Source organism: Mustela lutreola, chromosome 14 (assembly GCF_030435805.1).
Source record: "Mustela lutreola isolate mMusLut2 chromosome 14, mMusLut2.pri, whole genome shotgun sequence".
Lineage (NCBI taxonomy): Eukaryota > Metazoa > Chordata > Mammalia > Carnivora > Mustelidae > Mustela > Mustela lutreola.
The window spans coordinates 16,142,647-16,169,398 of NC_081303.1; the positions used below are offsets into that span (position 1 = coordinate 16,142,647).

A 26,752-nucleotide genomic window follows, 5' to 3' on the forward strand; every position below is an offset into this window, starting at 1 on the left:
CAGATACGATTTTGGGCTCTCAACAGGTGACTTAAACTTTAAAACTCGCTGCCTTCTTAAGGAGCTCAAAACTGAAAATTTTTCCAAGAAAAGACGGCACTTGCCGACGTACCCTTAAACCATTACTCCAGAAACACCTGGAAAGGCACGGCGCAGGTAGCAGTCGCTCAAAAACGTTCCAGGAAAACTGCGCAACAGCCGAGGGGCGAGGACAGAAACTTCTGCCCCCGACTTTCGCTCGGCCTTTCCCAGACCCTCGGAACCCGGTGCCAGGACCGGCGTCTGCCGCGTGCGGGTAACACTCGCCCCGAGCAGCTGGGTTCAGGAAAGGCGATCTGCCCGGCCAGTTGTCCCGTCTTCGTCGTCCCCTCCCTCCCTCCCCCAAGGCCAAGGACAGCGACGTCGTCCTCCCTCTCCTCCTCTTTGGTGCCTTCAGCCAGGAGGCGGGAGTGACCCGCAACAGCTGACCCGGCACAGGCACTGCCTCTCCCACAGCCCTCAGGACACACCATGGGCCCAGAGGCGGGTTTGCAGCACAGCAGCGACGACGCAGGCGGCGGCCCCGGCGACTCTCAACTGCCTTCCTGACCACCGCGACCACCGCCCAACACCACGCGAAGTCGTCGCCACCAACGACAGGACGATCTACGGACCCCCCAAACCACCTTCGCGATCGACTCAAGCTACGTCAACAACTATGGCGGGCGACGGGCGGCGGGCGGAGCCGGGGAGGGAAGGGTGGGGGATCTACGTCACACCCCGGGCCCCCCTACGGGAGGGGAGACGCCGGCTCGCCCCTCAAAATGGCGGTGGCAGTGACGCGCCTGCGTACGGAACTCCTTCGCCGTCGCGCCACGGCCGGCGGGAAGTGAGGTTCTCAGAGGAGCCGCCAGAAGTGTACGGCGACTTCGAGCCCCGGGCGGCCAAAGAAAAGTCCCCGGCGAGAAGACGAGTCCCGCTAGAAGAGTTCCGGCCTGATTCTGCAAAAGAGGAAGTGAGAGAAAGCGCCTACTACCTTCGGTCTCGGCAGCGGAGGCAGCCGCGCCGCCAGGGAGCCGAGGAGATGAACACGCGAAGGACTGTCCGCCAGCAGCAGCAGTCACAGCGGCCCCTGCTCCAGCCGTCTCCGGTTACCACCAGGAGAGGGTTACGGGACTCTCATTCCTCCGAAGGTGAGGCCGCGGGAGGGAACAGTCTCAGCCGCGAGCCGGGGAGCGCGCGCAGCGCGCGGGTGCGAGCGGCGCGGGTACGCGTGCCGGGCGGGCGGGCGTCCCCGCGCAGCTGATCCCCGCCGGGGCTCCCGTGGCTCCGCGGCGCGGATGGGCGGGCGCCCCCACGCGGGGTCTGCCTCGACCGCAGGCGGGGAAGAGGCGACGGCGGGAGGCTTGGAAAGGCGGTCGGGCGGAGCGACCTGAGCGGGCAGCTGCGCGCATCCCTGGGCATCACCTTGGGGGCTCCGAATCGCCTCTTTCCCGCAGGCCTTCACGGGCGCACGGCGGGTGGGGGAGCGGGCGGGACAGCGGAGCACTTCGGGCTCGGTTTCACTTCGGTCCCCTCTGTCCTGCGGATGTTGCTACCAAGACCACTTCCATTTCCTCTAACTCTCAGAGGCCACAAGTCCCCAGCCGAGAGTTAGGGTGCTGCTGTAACCCTCCAGTCCTTTCCCATCGCCACCCGGGTCGGGGGAGAGAGGGGGAAATTTGGTCAGTGGGCGTTTCGAGGGATAGCGTAGTGGGTGAATGGACTGGAGACACACCCCCCCCCCAATATTTACACCGAGGTGGGTTAAGGCAATTCTACGGAACTAGATCCCTAATGCCTGCTAAACTTGAACTCTTTCTCAAGTATGGTGGTCTGTGCAAAAATGCACCGCGTTGGGGGCCCTCGATGTAATCTCATTGGTTAAGTAGCTCGACAAAACGAAATTCTTAACTAGTTTTCCTCTAAATGGGCAGAAAGAATGTTGGCAAAGCGAGTGTGTGGTTTTAGGTAAGTCACAGGGGAAGCAACTCCCTTAAGCCATCTTCTCCCACCCACCACCTCTTCCCCATCCAACACTGTCACAGGTGAAGTTGGTGTTGGCCCCCAGTAAGGCACCTATGAGCTAAAATGCCCGGGGATTGAATCACAATGGAATTACATAGTTAGTGGTAGCCCATTGCCAGATACGAAGAGGAGGCTCAGAGCGGAGTCCTAGACAACGCCTGTACCTGCTGATGCATAAAGTGGGGACACATTTGAAGATGCGTTGATTTTGAAAACTTGACATTAAAGAGATGTAAGCTGTTGTTGGGTGGAGCTACTCAAGACAGTTTAGCCCGCTTAGTTTTCTCTTTCAAGATTAGAAACTTCCCGAAGACAAAGATCCCATCATCTTTGAAGTTAATTTTATCTCCTTCAATATCTGAAGACCCGCTTTGCACTGGGCCCGCAATAGATTACATTGTATTGACTCTGCCGCAGAGCCTACTGCAGTTGTACAAGCTAACTTTTTTTTAATACGTAAAGAATTTATTTCTATATTAGTCTTTGAGGATCTAAACATTCTTCACACTTCTGCTTTCATCCACATCATTTCTGAAACTCTGGCCCATCTTTTACATTTCTAAATTAATATACCTTTTTTGTAAAGCATCAGAGCTGAATAGTTGATTTTTATGCCGCGTTAAAGAGTAGTTATACCTGAGTTCCTTTGTTCTGGTACTTCTAATTACATATTTCTAAAGAAATGAATTACTTGCATTTCTGCTTATATATTGGGTAATCTCTACACACGTCATATGTTCTGAATATTGACAAATGTCATGTCTGTTTTTAGAGGATGAACCACCTTCACAAACTATTTTAAGCCAGACAGTCCCAAAGAAAACTATCCAGAGAACACCAGAAATTCCCGGTAAGAAAAGTGATTTTGTTTGTTGCCTTATCTGCCAGCTTCTTTGTATGTATACATTATAGCCTGGTTCATCCATGATCCCAAATCATAACTTAAAACTTAGAGGTTCAGCGAATCTTCTCTATAGATTGTTTCTTGGATTAAACCATACAGGCATATGTCAAGAAAAGATGGGATGGATACTGATTACCAGCCACTTTGCATATGGTCATTCATTCACATAACTCTGCGGGGTAGATGTACCCATTTTATAGGTGAGGGAACAGGAGCTCAGAGAAGCTAAGACTCTTCCCTACAATTACATGATGTATGATGAACCAGAATTCATGTTTACATTTGTCTTCTCCAAAGCCTTTTCATTTTCCCCCAAGTACCTCATTGTCACTCTTCTCTGTAACAATTAGCATCTCAGTGAAGTTCATTAAGTGTATCTTGCATGAATATGTCGCACTACTTTCCATTTAAAATGGACTAACTGGGGGGTGCCTGGCTGTCTCAGTAAAGCATGGGACTCTTGATCTCAGGGTTTTGAATTTAAGCCCCATGCTGGGCATGGTGCCTACTTAATAAAAAAATAAAATGGATTACATAGTCTGGATGATAAAATCATGACATGATATGGTCAGTATTTCATCAAATCTAAAATGTCATCAGTTGTAAAATTCACAGCATTGTTTTATGTACCACCTAGAAGGGAGAAATGCTGCCAGTTAAACTCCTAATATGTCATAGATGATATGATGCCTCCCAATTTCAGAGATGTTAAAGTGTAAGAATATTTGTGTCAATTAGTATCAATGTAACATAGAAGTGGGCTACATTGGTAGTCTACTTGAGTTTTAAAAAACTGTTTAAACTATTTTAAAAAGCGGGGGAAAGGATTTAGTTCAGTTATTAATGTTTAGTATCCTTTGGTTTTTAGTTCCATTTATTTTCAGTTTGCTTTTTTTGATATCAGGAAAGTCCCACAACCATAAATAATGGTAACTATGAAATTGACCATCCCTGACTTTTTTTTTTTTTTTAACTCATATCTTGACTTGTTTCCTTATCTATTGCTCTGATAAGATAATGCTTTGGGGTGCCTGGGTGGCTCGGTCAGTTGAGCGTGTCACACTCTTGATTTTAGCTCAGGTCATGATCTCAGGGTCTTGGGATTGAGCCCCACATCAGCCTCTGCACTCAGCGTGGAGTCTGTTTCAGAGTCTCTCCCTCTTCCTCTGCTCCCCCTCCTATGCATGCACATACTTTCTCTCTCTCAAATAAATAAATAAATAAATCTTTTTAAAAAAATTATGCTTTATAATTTATTCTCTTTAGAATAAGGTTCAAGTTTAGTTCCAAATAAACGTACCCTTTATATTTAATGCCTATGTTACTATGTTAAGATTATAAACTCTCTTGGGAAAATGCTTTGAGGGCACCTGGGTGGCTCAGTCAGTTAAGCATCCAATCTTGGTTTTAGCTTGGGTCATGATCTCTTGGGTGGTGAGATCAAGCCCCGTATAGGGCTCCCGGCTCAGCAGGGAGTCTGCTTAAAGATTCGCTCCCTCTGTCTCTTCCCTCATTTGCACACATGCATGCTCTCTCCCTCCTCCTCTCTCAAATAAATAAATAAGTCTTTAAAAAAAAAAAAAAAAAAGACTAAAGACCCAAACCAAGGGGCCACCTTCTAAAGCAGCCTAATAAAGACAACTACATCATTTGACATCCTGTTTTTGTAAGTTATGGTAAACATCAATTATATTAATTTAGAACATGTATAGAGTTTGAACTCTTCTTATTGTTCTAAGTTCCAGAATTGATTTATTTTCACATTAAAATAGCCATTGGGTTGTTCATTCAGATTAGTCCATGTATACTTATATAACTGTTCTGTAATCAGATCATTCTTTTCTGGAAATCATGAAGCTGGTGTTACAATGTGAAATTATATTAGAATTTCATTTTTTCTTACAGTTAAATAGATACTTTTGTTCTAACAGTTGGGGTTTCTAGCTAAACAATCATAGATAAATTTTTCTTAATGCCTACTATTTTGTCACAAACATTTGATTCTTTGGGTGCTGAACATTTGATTCTTTGGAACATTCTTTCATTCTTCAGATATTTGTTGAGCATCTACTTTATGCCAATCCCCATGCTAGGTGCTGCGGATGCAGTGGTGAGCAAAAGCCATCAAGGGACGAAGATTGCTACAAAAGAAGGATACTTGCTATTTTATTCTCCAATTCCTCTCTTTGGCACTCTTTCTCCTTTAAGTAACTTATATAAGGCTATGTATATCATAGAGCATAGGGAAATTGCTTCTTAAAAGATGGATCTGAAATAGTAATTGATGTCTGTAGATTAAATTGAGCTTTAGGTTTTAAACCTGAAAAGAGTGGGAATACAGAAGAGGAAAAGAGGAAAGTTGTAATGATGGGATTATGAACGTGTACAGGATTTATTTTTAAAGTTATTTCTTTAAGTTCCAATACCTGATGTGTGAAACACTAGCAACTAAGGTAGATAGTTCATAAAATCTTAAAGCTGGAAGATTGAGGGAAGTCATCTACTCAAAGTTTCTATCAGTGCAGGCTGTCAGCATCTGTACATATAGTCCCTGATCATTTTCACTGAAGTGGAAATCATTGCTTCACTATGTGTTCTGTTTTGGAGGCAACAGCAATAATTTATTTGTTTAAGTAATGAACTAAAATCTACTTCGTTGTAACTTCCTCTTATTGATCTTAGTTCTGCCTTTTTTGAGCTATGTAAAATGAGTGTAATCACTTCTCTACATCTCTGTCTTTAAGATGCATAGAAACATGCTCAGTAAGTATTTTTTGAACATATGAGCAGCTGACCCTTCAGAATCTCTTCTAGATACTTTAAAGGGGAAATTGGGTTAAGTCAGTTTTGTCAAAACAAATACAGGCAGTTAGTGTAACGGAGGGGACCAGTGATATCCAGTTCAGAATGGTTTTCACAATTATACCGAGACAAACAGAATGCCTTTTACAGAGAGAGATGAAACAAACATATTATAATCCAAATTTAGATATATATTGGACTTTAGTTTACGTTGTTTAGGGCTCTCTGATAAAACACACCTTGGTTTGCTAGGTTAACATTTTATCTAACGGGATTGGCTTTTCCATTAACCCTATGCCGTTGAACCTTAGTCTGAAACAAATCCTGGCTGGATTAACATTTCATTTAAAATTAGAGCTTGAATTTCTTGAGTATACCTAAGGTTAAAATTTCGACGGACTATATTAACTCTAAGGATGTTAACCCCAAAATTAAAATATGCCAGGAATAATCCCTAATGAGGATAAGCCCCAAATGGAATAAATAATTGAGTTGCTGTTGCAGTGCAAATTTTGGTTCTCAATTGGAACTATTAGAAGAATTTTATTTGGTATTCTTTTCTTTTTATATAACTGTGGTCTGTTCAGAAAAACTGCTTATTTTTCCATCATGTTCATAAACTTTTTATGGCAGGAAACTTGTCTGTAGTTCACTATTATATTCCCATACTTAAGGAAAGGCTCAGAAAAACCTTTGTGAAATAAATAGATGATTGTATAATAAATTTGTATGTTTGACATTTCGTATTTTTTTAAATGCGTTTTCTTCTATATTAGTGGTGAGTGAAGATCCTATAATCAGCCTGCGTAGACCCCCTCTAAGAAGTCCAAGATCTGGTAAGAGATTGTTTTGTCTATTAACTGTTTTATAAATATAGTTTTATTTTTAAATAGGTTAGTACTTGTATTCATATGGTTCAAAATTTTAAAGTTATTAAAATACACGATGAAAAGTCTCCCTACCTTCTCTGCCCTTTACTACTAAGTCTCCTCATCAGAGACAACCAATGTCTTCAGTTTCTTAGGTCTTTTTTAGAGATATTTTATGAAGATACAAAGAAATTCATATATTAATGATATTTTCCTCCCTTCTTAACACAAATGTTAGCCCAGTGAACACTCTTATGCACCTTCCTATTGTCTGTTTTTATTTTTACTTACTTTCCATATATAAAGGGCTTCCTCATTCTTTTTAAGAGTTGGTTCTTATATGTTGCTATGATTCTTTTTGCTAGCATGATGATTTTAAACTAGGATTGGGAACTTTTTATTCTTCCCAGCATAGTGCTACTAAAAAAATCAAGCTCAGGGCTATAAAATTTTTCTGCCTCATTTTTATTTCTTTTTGACTAAGACCTCTAAAAATGTTGCCCTTAAGTTGATTTCATGACTATGAAAGAAAACTAGTAAAGTTATTCCAGGCAGTTTACTTCTGCTTCATTTTCAGAGTTTATTAGTCAATAAGGGTGCTTTATCATGGGAACTAAAAAACAACCTTATTTATCTTCCCATTGGGTTTTTACTTCTCAGTCCTTTTCTTTAAGAAAAAGTTAGGATGGTTTGCATTTTTTTTGTTTGGTTTTTTGGGGTTTTTTTTTTGATGGATGGATAACTGTTATTTTAAGTATTATAATGATAAAGATCTGTTAAGGTTTTGATGATCTACCTGTGGTAAAGTACCATATGATGCATTTCCTTTTAAGCTCTAATCATTTTCTTGCTATCTCTCTTGCAGATTCGGCATACAAAACAAATGGAAATACTAAAATGAGTGAATTAGGTTTGTTTACCTCTAATTTTTATAGGTTTTTTTTTTTGAGGGTTTTGGTTATCAGAATACAGGAATATACACATTTAGTCACAGACTTGAGAATATTATTTTGTTCATTATCTTAGCTTGTGGGACACTGTCCCTATGGCCTTGATCTTTCTTAATTGCCCTGGTTTTTAGTCTCTGAAATTACATCATTTGTCATATTATTTAAATTCATAAATGAAGATGTAATAACATACATTTTAATTTTTATTAGACTTTGTTAAACTCAGACTCCTGGGAGAAAAGGGATATCAACTTTGGCGTTCACATTTTTTCTTGATTTTAGAAAGTAAATTCAAGATGTCTTTTGCAGTAAGTTCAGCATCCTTTCCGATGTTTGCTGAACTGGTTTAAATGCTTTTCAGTGTTTGCTTTGGTGTAGGACATGAGATACCAAGAGTGAACCTACATTGATTGTGGTTGGACTTAGTTTTAAATTTAGAGATGAGTCAAAAAGGAAGGAAGTCTCCCTTTTTTTTTTTTTTTTTTTTAGAACTAGTTGCAACTTCTTTGAAATTCATCTTTCACTTAGGCTCAGGCTGATTTCTTAAAGATTTCAGGATTTAGTGTCTGGCTACTGAAAACATTCTTTACATTATGCAACTTACCCACCAGAGTTTCTCAAATGCTTTATTTAACCCCCCCCAAATTTTTTTAAGTTATAATCTCTTAATTGGAAGAGAAGTTGGAGCTGAAATAATTCAGCACTTTTACTTTCTATTGTAGATTTTAAAATTATTTTTATAAATACTTTATAATAAGAACTAACTTTTTAAAAACTGCTTTCCGGTTTAAAGAAATATTTCTACAGGATTGCCAGAGAATGGCGTCTTCTGATTCTTTTTTATGGTAATATTCTTAGAGTATTAAAAGTGGCTATTCATGGAGCTTCAATATTATTGATATCCCCAAACTGTTTTTTATACTCTCCTGCTTGCTGCCCCATCCTGACCCTTTCTTCAAAAGCATGGTTGACATTGAATAATCTTAGAGGTACCTCTCTTAAAGGTATCTGTATGGGGAGTCAGCTTCTGAGTAAAATCTTACCTGCAATTCTGTTTTTGTAGAGTCTGTGAGCTAAGAAAAGAGACTTTGTGTGGCTGGCAGAGTCTCAAATATTTACTATTTGGCCCTTTATGGAAAAAGTTTACCACTTTCTGGTTTATATCAGTGGCAGGAATAGAGACCACAAATCAGCCAAAGTGACATTTGTTTAAGAGTAAATTCAGACAGTTACATACTTGCCTGGACGTAGATTTATTGTAGCACCCCATTATTAGCCTCTGTGGACACCACAAAAAGACAGGAGATACAACGGCTCCTGTATTCTAGCTCGTCTTCTCTTTGGGAAAGCATGAGAGTTTGATTTATGAAATCTATCTTTGTCCTCAGACAAAGCACAAAATAAAAGTTTTATTTCCTTGCATATCCTTCACTTCTCACACCAACACATTCTATAAGTCTCTAGGAATAGAAAGTCTGTAGTACAAATATACCTGGAACTTTGTATTTTCCTTAAAAACTGTAACCAAGCAAAAGAAGGTGATACAGTTAGTAGTTGGTTTCCACCAGAAGAGATGGTTGTAAGTGATCTATTCTTATAACAAGCAAGTTCCTAGGACTTCTGAAAGTACCTTTCCCTAATTGGTTGAGATTATTGGAAAAGTAGTACCTCCTTAACAGCTCCTTTAATTATTGCCATTTGTCTACTAAATGGCACAGCTTTTATGATTTTTTTCCCTCTTGGGCCCACTTTATTTGGAATTGGGGGTGGGGAAGGCTCTAGGCCTGCTGGGCCTGCAGCAGTGTTCACACTGGGCTGATGTGCCTATTGACCCTAGAGCCCACTGTGCCACTCAAGGCAGTATACTGCTCCATGCTGTGTCTGTAGTACCACAAGCAGCCCATGTGGCCCACGAACAATGACCCATTGGGCTAAGGGCCCATAGCTCCTTCGGTGATAACTGGTTGAGGGCAACCCCTTTGGTCTTGGCCATGAACACGCCTTCTTGGAGATCTTGTGGTCCTGATAGAATGGCATCCCTTTGCAGACCAGGTATTAGGTAATGTCAGTGGCCAGAATGTCTAGGCTAAGACCTGTACCATGTTCTCACAGTGGATCTGAGGGACACCGGTGGTAGGGAATGGTGAGTTCTGGAGATCCTGGGGGGTGAAGTTGCCAGCCCCAGGCCCAAGCTCTACTCCCCTCAGCCAGGATGTCCCCACCTATGGGCGGTTGTACTCAGACCTAGCCTATTCTCTCTGTTTTGCCACAACTTTATAATATTTTAACTATATTTTTTAAAATTAAGGGTATTACTGCTCCAAATAAGAGTTTAATTTCTCAAAGATTCCGTGTAAGCATAGTGAAGAATAATACCTTTAAAAAAAATAAATGTTTTTAACCTTCTACATGTAGAAGCCAAGGAGTTTAAAAAAGAAGAAGATGAATACAAAAGAGGGAAATGAAATTAAAACTTTTGTATAGTCCTAGATGCTGCTGATTCATCATCAGTTGTATTTAAATATTTATATATTCTTTGCAGCTTAGATTAAAAAGATGAAAACGGAATGTTTAAAACCTTGCATGAAACCTAATCATTAAGCACTAATTTCACAGTATTTTCTTGAGTTGTTAAGTAATGTTGTCATGGTGTGAGAAATATATATATTTTTTAAGATTTTATTTAGTTATTTGACAGAGATCACAAGTAGGCAGAGAGGCAGGCAGAGAGAGAGGAGGAAGCCGACTTCCCGCTGAGCAGAGCGCCCGATGGTGGGGCTTGATCCCAGGACCCTGGGATCATGACCCGAGCCAAAGGCAGATGCTTTTAAACCCACTGAGCCACCCAGGTGCCCCATGGTGTGAGAAATATTAACGAAAGCCTTAACTTAAAAATTTATTCTGTGATATAAAAATCTATTCATTTATTAAATATTTTATTTTTAATAACCTTCTCTATATCAGTGACTGGCCTAATAAATGCTAGAACCATAACGAGCCATGGGATTTTTTTTCTCTAGCTCTTATACTCATGATCTAATGGAAAAGAAAAACCTGTTGGGAAAATTATTGTAATTTTCTTTTCTTTTTTTTTTTTTTAATTTTTATTTATTTATTTGACAGACAGAGATCACAAGTAGGCAGAGAGGCAGGCAGAGAGAGAGAGAGGAGGAAGCAGGCTCCCCGCTGAGCAGAGAGCCCGATGCGGGACTCGATCCCAGGACCCTGGGATCATGACCTGAGCCGAAGGCAGCGGCTTAACCCACTGAGCCACCCAGGCGCCCAATTATTGTAATTTTCTAAGTGTTAAAATAGTGCTATGTGTATGTGATAGTGTGGAGGAGAGGTTGGGCAGGTTTCATGAAGGAAATAGCATTTGACCTGAATTTTGAAGGGTCAGTAGCAAGCAGAGTGGGGAAAGTGATTTGCAGGTACTTGTTAATGTCTTGTAATAGACATCTCTGTTTATCTTCAGAGTCTGTGCAGTATGAGAAATTAAACCCTTTTGCATTAGAGACAATAGTCTCAGATTAGCTGTGACTCTGAGATACGTTAAATAACTTCTAGGATGACAGTCTAACAGTAGACTTGGAATTCTTGACCTTCATTTACTAAAATGAAAACCATGTTAAGCATCTGCCTTTGGTTTGGATCCTGGTCCCGGGGTCCTGGGACCGCGCTCTGCATCAGGCTCCCTGCTCAATAGGAAGCCTGCTTCTCCTCCTCCCATTCCCTCTGCTTACATTCCCTCTCTCACTGTCTCTCTCTCTCTGTCAAATGAATGAATAGAATCTTAAAAATATAAAGTTAGGGAAACTTAGTTTTTAAAAAAATCGTAAATATAGTCAAGACAATGGGTAGACTGACATAGTGATGATTATTATCAAATCAAATAAATGTATAGGTTTTATTATTATTTAGAACATCTAATTCATGACATATCTTTGGATTATGCATAAGGCACAAGGATATTAGTGATATTATCAAGATATCCGTGTTTAGCAAGTTACTGTTCATGTCTTGAATACTATTGATAAATATTGTTAGAAACATAAAATTCTATAGAAAGGGCTTTTAAAGACTAGAATCAAAGATTTAAAAGTGTTCAAAAATCGATAAAATCCATGATATATTGAATACTTCAAATATAATGATAGAAAAAATGGGAGCTCCCTTATATAAATTGGTTAAAAAATTTCTTAAATTATCCCACAGACTGATTAGATAATACATACATAAACAAAACAAAGGAAATTGAATTTTCAGCAACCTGTATATGAGGGATTGATTATTAGGTGAATTGGCTCTAAAGAAATTGACCTGGAGTTTAAAAAGTACATGGAAATAAATTAGGATCGAAAAGGGAAGGATAACTGCACTATACATTCCCCTCACACACACACACTGGTAGCTCAGTGAAGGAATATACAGATTCTAAAATCAATTCAGCCTTAAATTTTGCTATACCAAATAATTTTTTAATTATATAAAACATAATGCCCTAATATAAATGTGACTTCAGCAAAACTGCTTTGTAAATGAGTTACACTTAGAGAAGTTCTTGGAACCTGAGAAGAGTTCAGCACTCTGTCTTTTCTTTATCATTAATTTATTTTAAAAATTGAGATACTTCTGGTTTCCCTCCTTGTCCACATGTAAGAAGCTTGGAAGTCACCATGCCAACCTAACAATAAATAAACACAACTGAAAAATCAAAAGCTCTTTTTGGATCTGTGAGAAAGGAGAGAACGCAGGGCAAATCCTTGCCTCCCAGAGTAGAGAGACAAATACAGGATATCTTGGCTTCCCAAGAGCAAAGACTGAAAAGTGGAGACCTCTGCAGGAACCAGTTCTGGGGTAGAAAAACCTGAGCTATAACTGATCAATTGTAGGAGGCTCCATGTGAAGTCTGAGAGTGAAAAATGCCAAGGGGACCCAGTCAGCATGGTGCCCCCACTGTACTGTGAGGTTTACCTCCAGGAGCTCAACCAAATCCCCATAGTAAGTACCAGAGAAAAATTCTCTCATGCTTTGGCAGGGAGAGGGGGGAAAGGAATCATTTGGAAATATGTCCGATTAACAAGGCCTGCCTTCAAGGCAGTCGAGTTAACCAAAGCCTGACCTACTGGAGTATTATCAGCATGCAGCTGGGGGGAAGGAAAATAACATACTGCAGGCCACTCTAGACAACCTGTCCCACCTAAGGAAGAAAGAAAAACAATGAGAACCACTTGTGAAGTTCACAGTTCAGAGGCGTAAACTCACTGAAAGACTAAGAATCACAGGACTCGGGAGCCCTTTCCCTCCCCCCAGACCTCATCACTGCATTTCTGAAGGCTTGTTTACAGCAGTTCCTTTTACCCAGTCCACCATGTTCAGATGTCAGGACAGAAGATTAAGATTTGGTGTCAAGACATACACAAAGATGGGTGCCTGATTTCGGCTCAGGTCGTAATCTCGGGGTGGTGAGATCAAGCCCTGCATCAGGCTCTGAACTGATTATGGAACCTGCTTCAAGATTCTCTCTCCCTCTCCCTCTTCCTCTGCCCCTCCCACATTCATGTGCGTGCATTTGTTCTCTCTCTCTCAAAGAAAAAAAAGGGAAAAGACCTATCAAAGGGCAAAAAATAATTTGAAGAACCCACCAACATCAGAACCAGATACGACAGTAATGTTAAGAGTTATAAGACCAGAAATCTAAAACAACTATGATTGATTTTGCTAGAGAGTCTAACGAGTAGAGTAGACAGCATGCACAAACGGACAGTGTAAAGAGAAACAAATCCTAAGAATCAGAAAGAATCGCTGGAGATAAACACTCTAATAGAAATGAAGACTGCCTTTGACGGACATCATAGATTGGATATGGCTGAGGAAAAGAAAGTTCTGTGCTAGAGGGCATATCGATAGACTACTCAAATAAATGATAATGTGATACGATAGAGGTGTTAACTATGCTGTGATCGTGGTAATGCAATATATAAATGTATTAAGTCAGTGTGTTGTAGACAGACTTACACAATGTTTATGTGTCAGTTACATCTTAATTTTAAAAACCAGAATTCTCAACCAAAAAGAAGTATCAAGGACTGAAAAAAACACCACCCAAGGACTATATAGCTATAAAATGTTCAACACACATAATGGGAGTGGCAAAAGAAGAAAAAAGGACACAAAAAATACTTGAGACAATAATGATTAAGAATTTCTTCAAGTTAATGTCAGATGCCAAATCACAGATTCAGGAAGCTAAGAGAACACCAAGCAGAATAAATGCCAAAAAAAAAAAAAAAAAAAAAAAAGAGAGAGAGAGAGAAATACACCTAGGTGTTTATCATTTTCAAACTACAGAAAATCAAAGACAAAACCTTAAAGAAGCTAGAAGAACTGACCTATAAAGGAAAAAATAGAAGAATGACATTCAAATTTTCTTCAGAAACCATACAAGCAAGGAAGGAGTAGAGTGAATGATTTCAAGTGTAGAGAGTAAAAGACCAAGCCTAGTACCTTGCAAAATTACCATCAAAGGTAAAGCCTTTAGCCAGGCTAACCAAGGAAAAAAGAAAAAAGAAGAGATAAAACTAAGAAAAAAAGTCACAAATTACTATATATAGAAGCAGAGGAATTGCTTCCCAGTTCATCCTGTGAGGCCAGTATTCCCCTAATACCAAGCCTAGACAGATACAAGAAAACAAAACTACAGATCAATATCTCATGAACATAGAAGCAATAGTCTTCCACAAAATATTAGCACAATGAGTCCAAACCAAAAAGAATTGGGCATGTGACTGGTTCAAGTCAGTAAAGCTTGTGACTGGATCTGGGGGTTGTGAATTTAAGCTCCACATTGGGTGTAGAGATACACTACAACAAAGTAGAATTTGTCCCAGGCTGGTTCCACATTTGAAAGTCTATCACATAAACTAAAAAAGAAAAATGATGTGATCCTGTTGATATATATAGAAAAAGCATGTGACAGAATCCAACACTCATTCATGATAAACAGGAATAGCGGGGATCTTTCTCAGTTTCACAGTACTACAAAAAATCTAAACAGCTAACATCAAAATGGTGAGAAACTGGAAGCTTTTGTATTATTACAAGTGCTAAAAAGAAATAAGCTGTCAAGCCATGAAAAGCCATAAAGGAACCTAAATGCATACTTAAGCAGAGATGGTCCTGTTCACCATTCCTTATCAACATTGTGCTGGAAGTTCTGGCAAATGTAAGACAAAAGGAAACAAAAGGTATACAGGTTGGGAAGAAAGAAAGAAAACTGTCTTTGTTCAATGGTAATAGAATCATCAATGTAGAAAATCTAAAAGAATGGACAAAAATAGGAACTAGTAAGTAATTATATAGCAAGGTTGCAGGATGCAAGGTTAATATACCAAAGCTAATCACTTCTACATACCAGCAAAGAACGAGAGAAATTTGAAATTGAAAACACTACAATTTACAATAGCATGCCCTCCCCAAATGACATACTTAGCTATAAATCCCAAGATTTGTACAAGATTTATATGAGAAAAACTATAAAACTGAATTAATAAAATCACAGAATTTTTTTTAAAAAATGGAAATATTCCACATTCACGAATGGGAAGACTCAGTGCTGTCAAGATATGGCTTCTTTTCTACTTAATCTATAGATTCAGTGTATTTGCAATGAAAATCTCAACAACTTATCTGAAGTTACAAACCTCTGCTCTGCAAAAGACGATAAGGAGACAATAAGAACAAAAGGCACAGACTGAGCGCAAATACTTGCAAATGACACATCTAATAAAGGACAACTATCCAAAATACACAAAGAACTGTTAGCACTCAACAATAAAAACACAACTTGATTGAAAAATGAGCCAAAGACTTAACAGACACCTCAATGGCAGATACACAGATGGCAAGTAAGCGTATGAAAAGATGCTCTACATTATATGTCATCAGGGAAATGCAGTTTAAAACAATATACCGCTACATATCTCTTACAATAGCCAACATCCAAAAAACTGGCAGTGCCAAATGCTAACAAGAATGTGGAGCAAGAAAAACACATTCATTCTTAGTGGGGATATGAAATGTACATACACTTTGAAGACAGTTGGATGGTTTCTTACAAAACCACATTCTTACTATATAATCCAGCAATTACATTCCTTGGTATTTACCCAGAGGAGTTGAAAACTTAATGTTTACACAAAAACCTGCACACATATATAGCATCTTTATTCATAATTGCCAAAACTTGGAATTAACCAACTTGTCTTTCAGTAGGTGAATGGATAAATGAACTGGCACGTCCAGACAATGGAGTGTCATTCAGTGCTAAAAAGAAATGAGTTATCAAGCCATGAAAAGACATGCAAGAACCAATTATGACTTTCTGGAAAAGGCAACACTATTGAGACAGTAAAAAGATTTGTGGTCATCAAGGATTTGGTGGTGGCGGCGGCGGTGGTGGTGGTAGTAGGGGAAGGATGAATAGAATGGAGCCCAGGATTTTTTTAGGGCATGAAAATACTCTGTATGATGCCGTAATGACAGATACATGCCATTATACATTTGTCTAAACCCACAGAATGTGCAACACCCAGGAGTGCACTGTAATGTAAATTAGGGCCTTTGGGAGATTATGGTGTATATATAGATCCATCAGTGGCACCACTTCTCAACAAATAGACTACTCTAAGGGGAGATGTTGATAATGGAGGAAGGAGGCTATTCATGTTGGGTCTGGACCATATAGGAAATCTAACTACCTTCCCCTCAGTTTTACTGTGAATCTTAAACTGCTCTTTAAAATAAAAGAATTAATTTAAAAAGTAATGATCATTGCTGACCGTATGCCATTATAAACTAGACTGATGCAGTGGTAGATGGGCAGTAGACTAGAAATCAAAAGAGCCCTGTGTTCAAGTCTTTTTTTCATCTATTCTGACACCCTTAGAAAAGTCATTTAATATCTATGAGCATTACCTAGGAAATTATTCCCTTATGACCTTGTGAGAATCCGATCGCAGACATGAAGGTTTTTAGAAAATTAACTAGCAGCATTTAAATATCAAGGGCTTAACTATTATGAAGATAATGATGTAAGACATAACCACTGATTTTTTTTTTTTTTAAGATTTTATTTATTTATCAGAGAGAGAGGGGGGGAGAGAGCGAGCACAGGCAGACAGAATGGCAGGCAGAGGCAGAGGGAGAAGCGGGCTCCCTGCTGAGCAAGGAGCCTGATGTGGGACTCGATCCCAGGACGCTGGGATCATGACCTGAGCCGAAGGCAGCTGCTTAACCAACTGAGCCACCCAGGCGTCCCCCACTGATTTTTTTTTTAAGAAAACCTCTGTTTGCATGCTGTGGGGTAAGTTATATGAATAAAGAAAGTAAACTGCTGTATAAAAGACAAGTACAGTAATACATGCCTAGAAAACTCCAAATGGGAATTCCCTCCAAAAGGGAATGATACCTTTTTATACAAATGGAAATATTCATTAAAAATTTTAAGAGAATAGCACTAAGGCATATTTGGCTTTCCATTTTTCGTCTTGGAAAAGAAAATTGAAAAGACAGTCTACCTAAAGATCTAGATTAAAGTGGAATCTAATATACCAGATTCTAGCTTTTTAAGAGTAACAGTTACTATGTGCAGTTACAGTTAGTTATACCAAAAATTTTACAAATATATTTCACATATTGATGTACATTTGCCACTCTTACAGTAGGAATAATTTGACCAGTGTTATATTAATATAATTAAACTGACCTGAACAGAAGATTCCTAAATTCACCATAAAATTTGTTGACACTTGTCTTTCACAGTAGTTTTCCCTTTTGGAAAGCAAATACAGGTTAAGATAATTAGAGGGAAAAGAAACAGATTTCGGCTTTGTGAGCAATCTGATTCATGCTACTTCTCAAATTGTCAAATGCAGTATTTTAGCCCAATTAATGCAAGGCCACATTTGGATTTATCTCCCTTCAATTAAAAACCTTTCAGAATACCCCATATAAAAATACTACATTTAAAATTTGTTTGATACATTGTGTCATTTGTCTTTGTCCAGATTATCTGCCTCTGAGAAATAGTGGTGTTCATGAACTTGCTGGAGCTACACAGTTTCTTTCCCTCTTTCTTTGTTTTTGGCTATATCAGTGCAATAAAGAACTGGTTTGTCAGTTCTGCCAGGATGGTGGGTGTCTTAAGAGTGTGTAGGGACTCTGGCAAATAGGAGAATGAGAATACAGTTAACCTATATAGGGACTGGAATATTTGTCCACAGAGAATTTAATGTTTCCTGCAACAGGTTACATTTTAGAGTTCAGATGGACCTGGCGGCTAAAGGAAAAATAAACTTTCTGATTCTAGTTTCTGTCAGACTTATTTCTCAGATAACCTAGAGGTAAATGATACATATATTTTTAAGATTTAATAGAAAAAAAGTTGGTTGGTCTGTCTTTGTGTTCCCTTTCCTAAATTACATGCTCTTACTTATTTCTGAGCTTTAGCTTTTGGTATTACATGTGACATGTCTGCTTTTCTTTTCTAGAAGCCACCAGTATCCAACAGAAAGTCAATTTTTCTGAAGGAGGTATTTTCTTCTAAAATATTCTAAATCTTTTTTTTTTTTTTTTTTTTTTTTTTGGCCCATTAACATGAGGTGCAGTTTTGATAGTACTTTAGAAAGAGTAGAAAATAGTGTTTTTCTTCGGGAAAAGAAAAAAATCCATGCTTATCTGAACTCATAATTGGGCAGGTAAAATAGGATAAGAGTGAGGGATGATAGTCTTTATATGCATTTTAAGCATCTTTTATCTGAGTTGTTAATTTTAAGCAAAGTTAATAAAAAAAGATTCTGGCATATGTTGGCCTCTGACTATGGTATTAAAATAATCATTTTTCCAAAATCAGCCTGTAAATAGTACAATAAATTTAGTCCTATTTTAGAACCCACATAATCTAAGGTTACCTGCTTACTAGATTTTGTATATAGATATATGTGTACATCCCCCTTTCAGAAACACAGAGGGACATATGTATACACGTGTGTGCCTATATAAATCTTATCTATATTTACACACTATATATAGTTCCCCCCCATAATGTAGAACTTTTCCACTACTTAATGCTCAATTGTTCACTCTTTGACTCTATAGTAAAGCCTCAGAATATAATCTTATAGATATTACTCTGAATATTTGTTTGAGAGATAATTATGTGCCTCAGAGAACATTAATGAGCCCAATTTTAGCTTGTAGGAAAATTTACGATCCAGAATAGTAAGCATAATAAATAACAATTCTATATCTGATAATTCGAGAGGTCTCATTTTAATGTTGAATTACTTGTTTTTTAATCTAGATCATTAAAGTATTGAGTAAAGACTCTACTAGTGTATGATTTACTTCTTTTTAGGAGAAACTGAACAGGATGATCAAGACAGCTCTGACAGTGATATTACTACTGTTAAGGTCAGATCCGGGGATTCTCTTGATTCTGGAGGTAACATTGCTTTATATACGTATGACTTTATCTTAGGAGCTGTCTTTTTAGTTAAAATATAAAGGTATTTGTGAATTTGCTTTTTAAAAAAATACTTCAAAGTGTTTTATTAAAAGTTGTGAACTTTTTTACTATTTATTAAAATTACTGATTTCATGTGTGCATCTAATTAGTACTGTAATGCCATGTAACAACTAAATAAATAAGTCACTTTTTAGCCTACTTTGATATTAATGGAATAGAAGATACTTTTTGTGCTGAAAAGTAGAGTTATTTGTAGTTTTTTAAAAACATATTATAGAGGGGAATGCCCGGGATGGCTTAGTGGGTTAAGCATCTGCCTTCAGCTCTGGTCGTGATCTCAGGGTCCTGGAATTGAGCCCCATGTCAGGTTTCCCTCTTAGCAGGGAGTCTGCTTGTCCCTCCACCTCTGGCCCTCCCTCCTCTTGCATACTCGTGTGTGTGTGTGTGTGTGTGTGTGTATGCACACATTCTCTCTCTCCCTCTCAAAGAAATCTTTAAAAAAATTTTTTTACATCTTATAGAGAAACTGATCTCATTGGCATTGGTACTCATTACACCAACAGGAATGTTAGTTAGCTTTTAGGAAGTTTTAATATACCTAGGTAATTGCTTTTATCTCTGGATTGTTCAAATTCACGCCAGGTCAATAATAACAGTTTATGATTGTTCACGTGAATTTGTGTAGTAAAGGAAAGAAGTGACTGAAGAGAAAAAATACCAATTGAGTTTTAAGAGGCTGCGGAACCAATTTGTAAACTCTGCAGATAATGAATTTATATTTTAGTCCTATGAAAGAGTCAGTTTTTACTTTCCCCTCACCACCTTTTGAGAATTTCTGTAATTCCTGTTTTACTTCATCGTTCCATTTTAAAAATAAGCTCCTAAGCCGGCATATGGGCATTTGGTATTCTCTCTGTTTTCCACCCTTCCTCATTTTCCCCCATTCTTTCTTGATACAGAAATCCCAAAGGAGATATGCACCATTCTAGCATAGTGGTTAAGAACATGGGCTCTGGAGCCTGAATCCCGGGGTTCCAGTCCTCCTCTACTAGGTTGGTGCCCTCGGGCCATTGTTTAACTTCTGTGTTCCTCAGTTTCCTCATCTGGGTTTTTAAGAGGTTAAATTAAGTCACATGTGCAAGCACCTAGAAAGTACCTGTCACATAGTAAGCACTGAAATTCATCGTTCTTATTAGTTTTGGTATAAGTATACACAAAGCTCTAAAAATTAGAGACTGATTAAGCCATTCATATAGCCAATAATTTGACGCCATTGCTACTAGCATATAGCTCTTCTAAACTACGTAAACCACAGGCTCTGTGATCCCTTTAGAATTCTAGTAAATTCTTAATGAAGCATATACCCGCATGTGGAAGAAAACTCTAGCTAAAGAACAAAAAGGGGAGCATATTAAGAAGAACACATATTTTCCTAGATTATTTCTTGGGCTAATTATCACAGAAGAGGTACAAGAAGAAACAAATGAGCCAAGGGGGAAAAAGAGAGAGAGAGGCAAAGAAACAGACTCTTAACTATAGAGGACAACCCGACCAGTAGGGGAAGGTAGGTGGGGAATGGGTAAAGCCGGTGATGGGATTAAGGAGTGCCTGTGCTGTGCTGAGCACCAGGGAGTATATGGAAGCATTAAGTAACTTAATCCTACGTCTGAAACTAGTAGTATACCATATGTTAATTAACTGGAATTTAAATAAAAACAAAACAAAACCAGATCCATTGGAGTGCAGGAAGAAAATACTAGAATTTCATGTATATTTATATTTCATCCATTTAAAATGTCTTTTTATTTTATAATAAATGCAACACATTAGTTAATATATTATTTTAGTAATATGTTTTAGAGATTGATGCTTGGAATTTTTTAGTAATAGAATATGGTAAGAAAGGGGTGCCTGGGTGGCTCAGTGGGTTAAGCCACTGCCTTCGGCTCAGGTCATGATCTCAGGGTCCTGGGATCAAGCGCCGCATGCGGCTCTCCGCTCAGCAGGGAGCCTGCTTCCTCCTCTCTCTTTGCCTGCCTCTCTGCTTGCCTCTCTGCCTGCTTGTCATCTCTCTCTGTCAAATAAATAAATAAAATCTTTAAAAAAAAAAAAAAGAACATGGTAAGAAAAATATTTAGCCACCACCTTGAATATGCTCCTGCTTCCTCAAATGCTCCTGCTTCCAAGATAACAATCTGATTGCTTTTGAACAGGTTTAGTTATGATTCCCCTCTTTATATGAAAACAAGAAGAGTAGACTAAAATATATAATGTATTGGCCACTTACAAGAAAAATTTGAGGCAAAATGTGTAGTAATGATTTCAAGAAGATCCATGATAAACTAAATGTTCCCAACTTAAAGCTTTTATTATCTCACTTACCTCATGCCATGTTCCATATCTTACATTTTTCTCTTTAGGAAGTGGTTAGGGAAAGTTAATTTTTTAGATCCAACATGACTCTTTAGAAACTTTTTAAAAATAAATTGTGTGCCCAAGTGTTGAATTCCCTGGGGTTTTATTGAATATCTTTGCTTCTTTATTACTCATTGTAATAAAATAAGCACTTAAAAAGTATACTATACTTTATAGTGTACTGTATTTATTTTTGTTGCTGTTTTTTTTAGATCAGACCACCAGATCATCAACTCAATATCCAGAATCATTTTGGCAGCCATCCCAAAGTAAGTAAAACCGTGTCTTCAGTTCTTAAAAGTCTATCTCAGTGTGTGGTCAAATGGCTGTTCTTTTTTAAAGATCCTCTTTTGCAGTTTAACATGCAGTGTTCAAAAAGAGATCTAGTGAATGCTAAAAAACTCATTCAGCATCTTGAATTTGCTTCAGTTATGTACTTAAGCTTGAATTTAAAAAACAAGCATCTAGATTCCGTGACTTGTTGAATGTCCTTGCTTCCCATATAAATTTCTTGACTATTTTCAGTTTAATTTAAATAATGTAGTTTGAGTCTCCTTAGGTGTACATATTGTAATAAGGATATAAAATTTTATATGTAGTATGATTTGAGCTCTGTTGCAAAAGTTTAGAAGATTGAATAAGTAATAAACCAAGGTATAATAAAAAGTTAATGATAAACTAGGTGGTAGGTATATAAAAATCTTTTAGCCTCACAGTCTTAAAAATTTTCACAATGTGTTGAGAAAATTTAACAAAAGAAAAGATTAGAAAGTAATACAGTAAAATGCTAATAACAGTGATTTGTTCAGGATGGTAGAGTAATTGGTGACATTTTTCTTTTCCTTCTGTATTTTGCAGATTATATACCATGGATATGTATTTCTTAGATTAAGCAGAAATGATAGTTTATTCCCTTCCATTTATAAATCAAGTCCCAGACTTTAATTATTAATCAACCTACAATATCCTTGTATATAAAATTTTCAAGGACTTTTTTTTCCTTTCCACATCACCTTTTTTTTTTAAGATTTTATTTATTTATTTGACAGAAATCACAAGTAGGCAGAGAGGCAGGCAGAGGTGGGGGTGAAGCAGGCTCCCTGCTGAGCAGAGAGCCTAATGTGGGGCTCAATCCCAGGACCCTGGGATCATGACCCAAGCCAAAGGCAGAGGCTATAATCCACTGAGCCACCCAGGCACCCCTCTCCATCACCTTTTTTTAAATACGAGACTGTCTTATTTATTTACTTACTAAATAAATAAATAAAGATTTTTATTTATTTATTTGTTGCAGAAAGAGAGGCAGGCTTCCTGCTGAGCAAGGAGCTAGATATGGGACTTGATCCCAGGACCCTGGGATCATGACCTGAGCCAAAGGCAGAGACACTTAACTGACTGAGCGACCCAGGTGTCCCATGAGACTGTTTTTAAAGAAAAAGTCTTTAGGAATCTCTTTTGTAATTACTGTGTTCATAGAATTCCATTTTATTTCACTTTTTATATATTTAGTTTTTGGAAGGTTTTGGGTTTGAACTTAAAACTGCAATAAAACAAGCCACTGAGACAGGAAAATAAATCATTTGTGTAAAATTACTTGCTGAATCATCTGGTATCTTTGCCCTTTGTTATTCTATATCTTTGATCTTTGGACGCTCTTAAAAGTATCTCCATATAGGGTCCCTGGTTGGCTCAGTGGTTTAAGCCTCTGCCTTCGGCTCAGGTCATGGTCTCAGGTTCCTGGAATCAAGTCCCACATTGGGCTCTCTGCTCAGCGGGGAGCCTGCTTTCCCCGCTCTCTCCTGTCTCTGTGCCTACTTGTGATCTCTCGCTCTCTCTCTCTCTGTGTCAAGTAAATAAATAAAGTCTTTAAAATAAAAAGTATGTCTGTATATAAATTATGCTACATGCATGCAGTGGAATACTTTTTAGTTATGAAAAATGAATACCTAGTATACTAATGAATAGGTGATTGAGATATATATCCTCAAATCTAAGATGCCATTATTTTATGTGTCACCAGTTAAACTGTGACATATCCTTGATTATAAGATACAGATCTAGGGATACCTGGGTGGCTCAGTCAGTTAAACGTCTGCCTTCAACTCAGGTCATGATCCCAGGGTCCTGGGATCGAGTCCTGCATCAGGCTTCTTGCTCGGCAGGGAGCCTGCTTCCCCCCCCCCCCCGCCTGCCTCTCTGCCTGCTTGTGATCTCTGTCTGTCAAATAAATAAAATCTTAAAAAAAAAAAAACAGATACAGATCTAAGTTAGAGACTTTTTTTTAAAAAGTACTTCTTGGGGTGCCTGGGTGGCTCAGTCGGTTAAGAGTCTGATCTTGGTTTCGGTTCAGGTCATTCTGGTTGTGGGAATGAGCACCGTGTTGGGCTCTGCACTCAGTGCAGAGTTTATTTGAGATTCTCTCCCTCTCCCTCCCCTTCTGCCCTCCCACTTCCCACGCTGCTCCCTCTCTGTTCCCTCACATGCACATAGGCTCTCTCAAATAAATAAGTCCTTAAAAGACGTTTTAAAAAGCATGTGTCTGCTTTTTTTAAAAAGCATTTTGTTGGTATAGACTGAAAATAAATCTGAAAGAATGTTCATACATCTTACTCACTATGGTATTCCTGCCCATAGTATGTACTTAATAAATATTTATGAATTTTTAAGTTCTACATTTCTAAAATGTTTTTCTTTTACAGCTAGTGTATATTGCTGAAAAAAATTGACATATTTACTGTGACATTTGTATCAATTGTAGAAATAACTCATTTCTTAAGGGCAGATTTGGATATTTATTTTGTTATAGTTGTTTGAAATACCATTTCTAGTTGTCCCATTGTATCATTTTACAGTTGTTTTTAGGTACCATCCCAAAACAAAAAAATAGCATCTTTCTCTCCATAACTGCTTTGCAATGCCCACAACATTGCTTATATAGTATATATTAACATATATGGACTGCCTGGGTTTATATCTCAGCTCTGCTCCCTCTAGATACGTAATCTTGGACAAATGATTAGTTTGTCCAAGTTTAGTTTAGTTTAGTTTAGTTTCAGTGTCCTGATTTGTAATTAGGAATAATGGGATCAACCACATAAAATGTGAAAATAAGTAAAATTATGCTTCATACCTGGTAAACATTCATTGCATACAGCCATTATTTCGTGGTATTGATCCAAAAGTTGACTCACTAATATTTAATTCTTGAATACTTTCAAGTTTAGAAAAGGGGGAAAATGGATATATCGCATGTTTGGGACTGATGAAAGAAAGGTTTGATTTTGGGGTGATTTTTTTGGTTTATGGTATCCATATTATATAATTAAAATGTCTGTGCAGTTCTTATGACCTTCTCTTTCTGTTCTGTTTCAGGTCGAGACTTCATAACTGTTGATAAGCATCCTTCTGTGCTAAGTATGTGGTTGGTTTGTCTGTCCTTTTATCAGTCAAGTAATTTTGAATAGCATTTTAGATTTAGATTTGAATAGCATTTTAAGTAATTTTATCTTCTTTGCCTTTTAATCCCACCACACATTGGTACCAAATGTGTAATTACTCTGTGATGCAGAAATGTGTTTAGGACTATTTTACCTGAAGTAACTTATTTACAAGAATAAATGGTGAACTTTTTCTTCTTAAGTAATACTGAAATCAAGTTCAGTTATTATTGAATTCAGTCATTCTCAGACCAGAACAAAGGACTTGTACATAGGTTTGTCTATTAGGTGATTATATATTTATTTGTTGCCTATTTTAAGTAGTGGTTCATCCTTCATGGTATGATCTTTTAACGTTATCTTTTACTTCTGAACCTATTGATTTTGTTATTTTCCTCCCCAAATTTGTTTTGCCTCGGTGATAAATTTACCTTGTAAATTTGTATGGTATATATTTTCAAAGTATGTGAAATGATAATCTTGATATATGTATTTGCTTCAGGCTCGGGATATCAAAAAAAACCTCAGGAGTGTTTTGAACAAGCTGCAAGAATAAGGGCTAGGACACAAAGTAAGTTGATAAATCTCTACCTATCCCTGAAGTAATTGTAAGTTTATTTGTTATCTTCATTATTCAACATACAAAAATACTTAGTTCTTCAGATAGGGATTTAGACTGTGATTTCATTAATAAAGAACAACTATGATTACTGGTTATTTCCATCTGCTTGGAGGAGCAGAAGATGATGTGGGAAAGCCGGTGGGTGATGGGTCCAGACTTCACAAGTTGTCAGTTCTGTCTACTCTCCTGACAGTACCTGGTTTTTATTTGTAGCGGACTTTGTTTACTTTTATATAAATAACCACTTAGAGCAACTCTGCCTGCCCATTGTATTAAGTAATAAAGATTGAAACCTACAAATAGTAAATTCATGTTTAGGTTTAAATGTCACAAAATTTGAGAAATACCATAGATAGATATGATGAAATAATCATGCTTTGAGTTCAGTGTCTTTCATAATTTCTATAGCTGTGTCTGGATTAAATCTTGACTGTGTTAAAAAAAAAAAATAAGTCCCCCTTAACCTTTTATACCTTCTTTATTCATCTAACCACAATAAATCTCAAGGTCATCAGGTACTCCCTTACTTTTTATTTAGATAATATGAAAATTCCCATCACATATTTCTTGCTCAAGAAATGACTAGCTGTAGCGGGGCATCTGGCTGGCTCAGTTGGTGTGACTCTTGATCTTGGGGTTGTGAGTTCAAGGCCTACACTGGATGTAGAAATTACTTAAAAATAAAGTCTTAAAAAAAAAAAATGAAAGGAAATGACAGACTGTAATAGGACAAGATTACCTTGTAGTAAACAAACCTCTGTGGCTTTGCTTTTCCCTCATCAGCAAAGTAGTGACAGTCACAGCTCAGTTTTTCCCACAAGTGAATTTATATCCCACATGTGAGTTCTTCAGCTGACTAAAATTAAAAAAGCATTCTATTCTTGCTTTATTATTGGCTGTCATTCCATATTGTATGTACCTTGCTATCAGAAAACCATTTCTTGGGGCGCCTGGATGGTTCAGTTTTAAAGTGTCTGCCTTTGACCCAGGTCATGATCCCAGGGTCTTGGGATCGAGCCCCACGTCAGGCTCCCTGCTCAGTGGGAAGCCTGCTTCTCCCTCTCCCACTCCTCCTGTTTGTGTTCCTGCTCTTGCTGTCTCTCTCTTTCTCTCTCTTTCTCAAATAAAATCTTAAAAACAAAAAACATTTCTTCTTACAGTTTGCTCTTTATGACCTATT

At 38.1% G+C, this 26,752-nt stretch overlaps 2 protein-coding genes across 3 annotated transcripts in view; one reads left to right on the plus strand and one right to left on the minus strand.

The window, feature by feature from the left end:
• The window catches only part of LOC131814957 (torsin-1A-interacting protein 2-like), a 40,821-nt gene extending 39,670 nt beyond the window's left edge, over window positions 1-1,151 (minus strand). Inside the window, exon 1 of the mRNA XM_059146471.1 lies at window positions 1,016-1,151. The gene's annotated coding sequence lies outside the window, so the exon portion shown is untranslated. The remainder of the gene's footprint in view (window positions 1-1,015) is intronic.
• TOR1AIP1 (torsin 1A interacting protein 1) overlaps window positions 698-26,752 on the plus strand; it is a 42,352-nt gene continuing 16,297 nt past the window's right edge. For both annotated transcript variants that reach the window (XM_059146465.1, XM_059146466.1), the window contains exons 1-9: window positions 698-1,172; window positions 2,819-2,896; window positions 6,529-6,588; window positions 7,487-7,531; window positions 18,122-18,163; window positions 18,988-19,074; window positions 21,726-21,782; window positions 24,886-24,927; window positions 25,453-25,521. In XM_059146465.1, coding sequence (XP_059002448.1) covers window positions 698-1,172; window positions 2,819-2,896; window positions 6,529-6,588; window positions 7,487-7,531; window positions 18,122-18,163; window positions 18,988-19,074; window positions 21,726-21,782; window positions 24,886-24,927; window positions 25,453-25,521 — 955 coding nt within the window. The remainder of the gene's footprint in view (window positions 1,173-2,818; window positions 2,897-6,528; window positions 6,589-7,486; window positions 7,532-18,121; window positions 18,164-18,987; window positions 19,075-21,725; window positions 21,783-24,885; window positions 24,928-25,452; window positions 25,522-26,752) is intronic.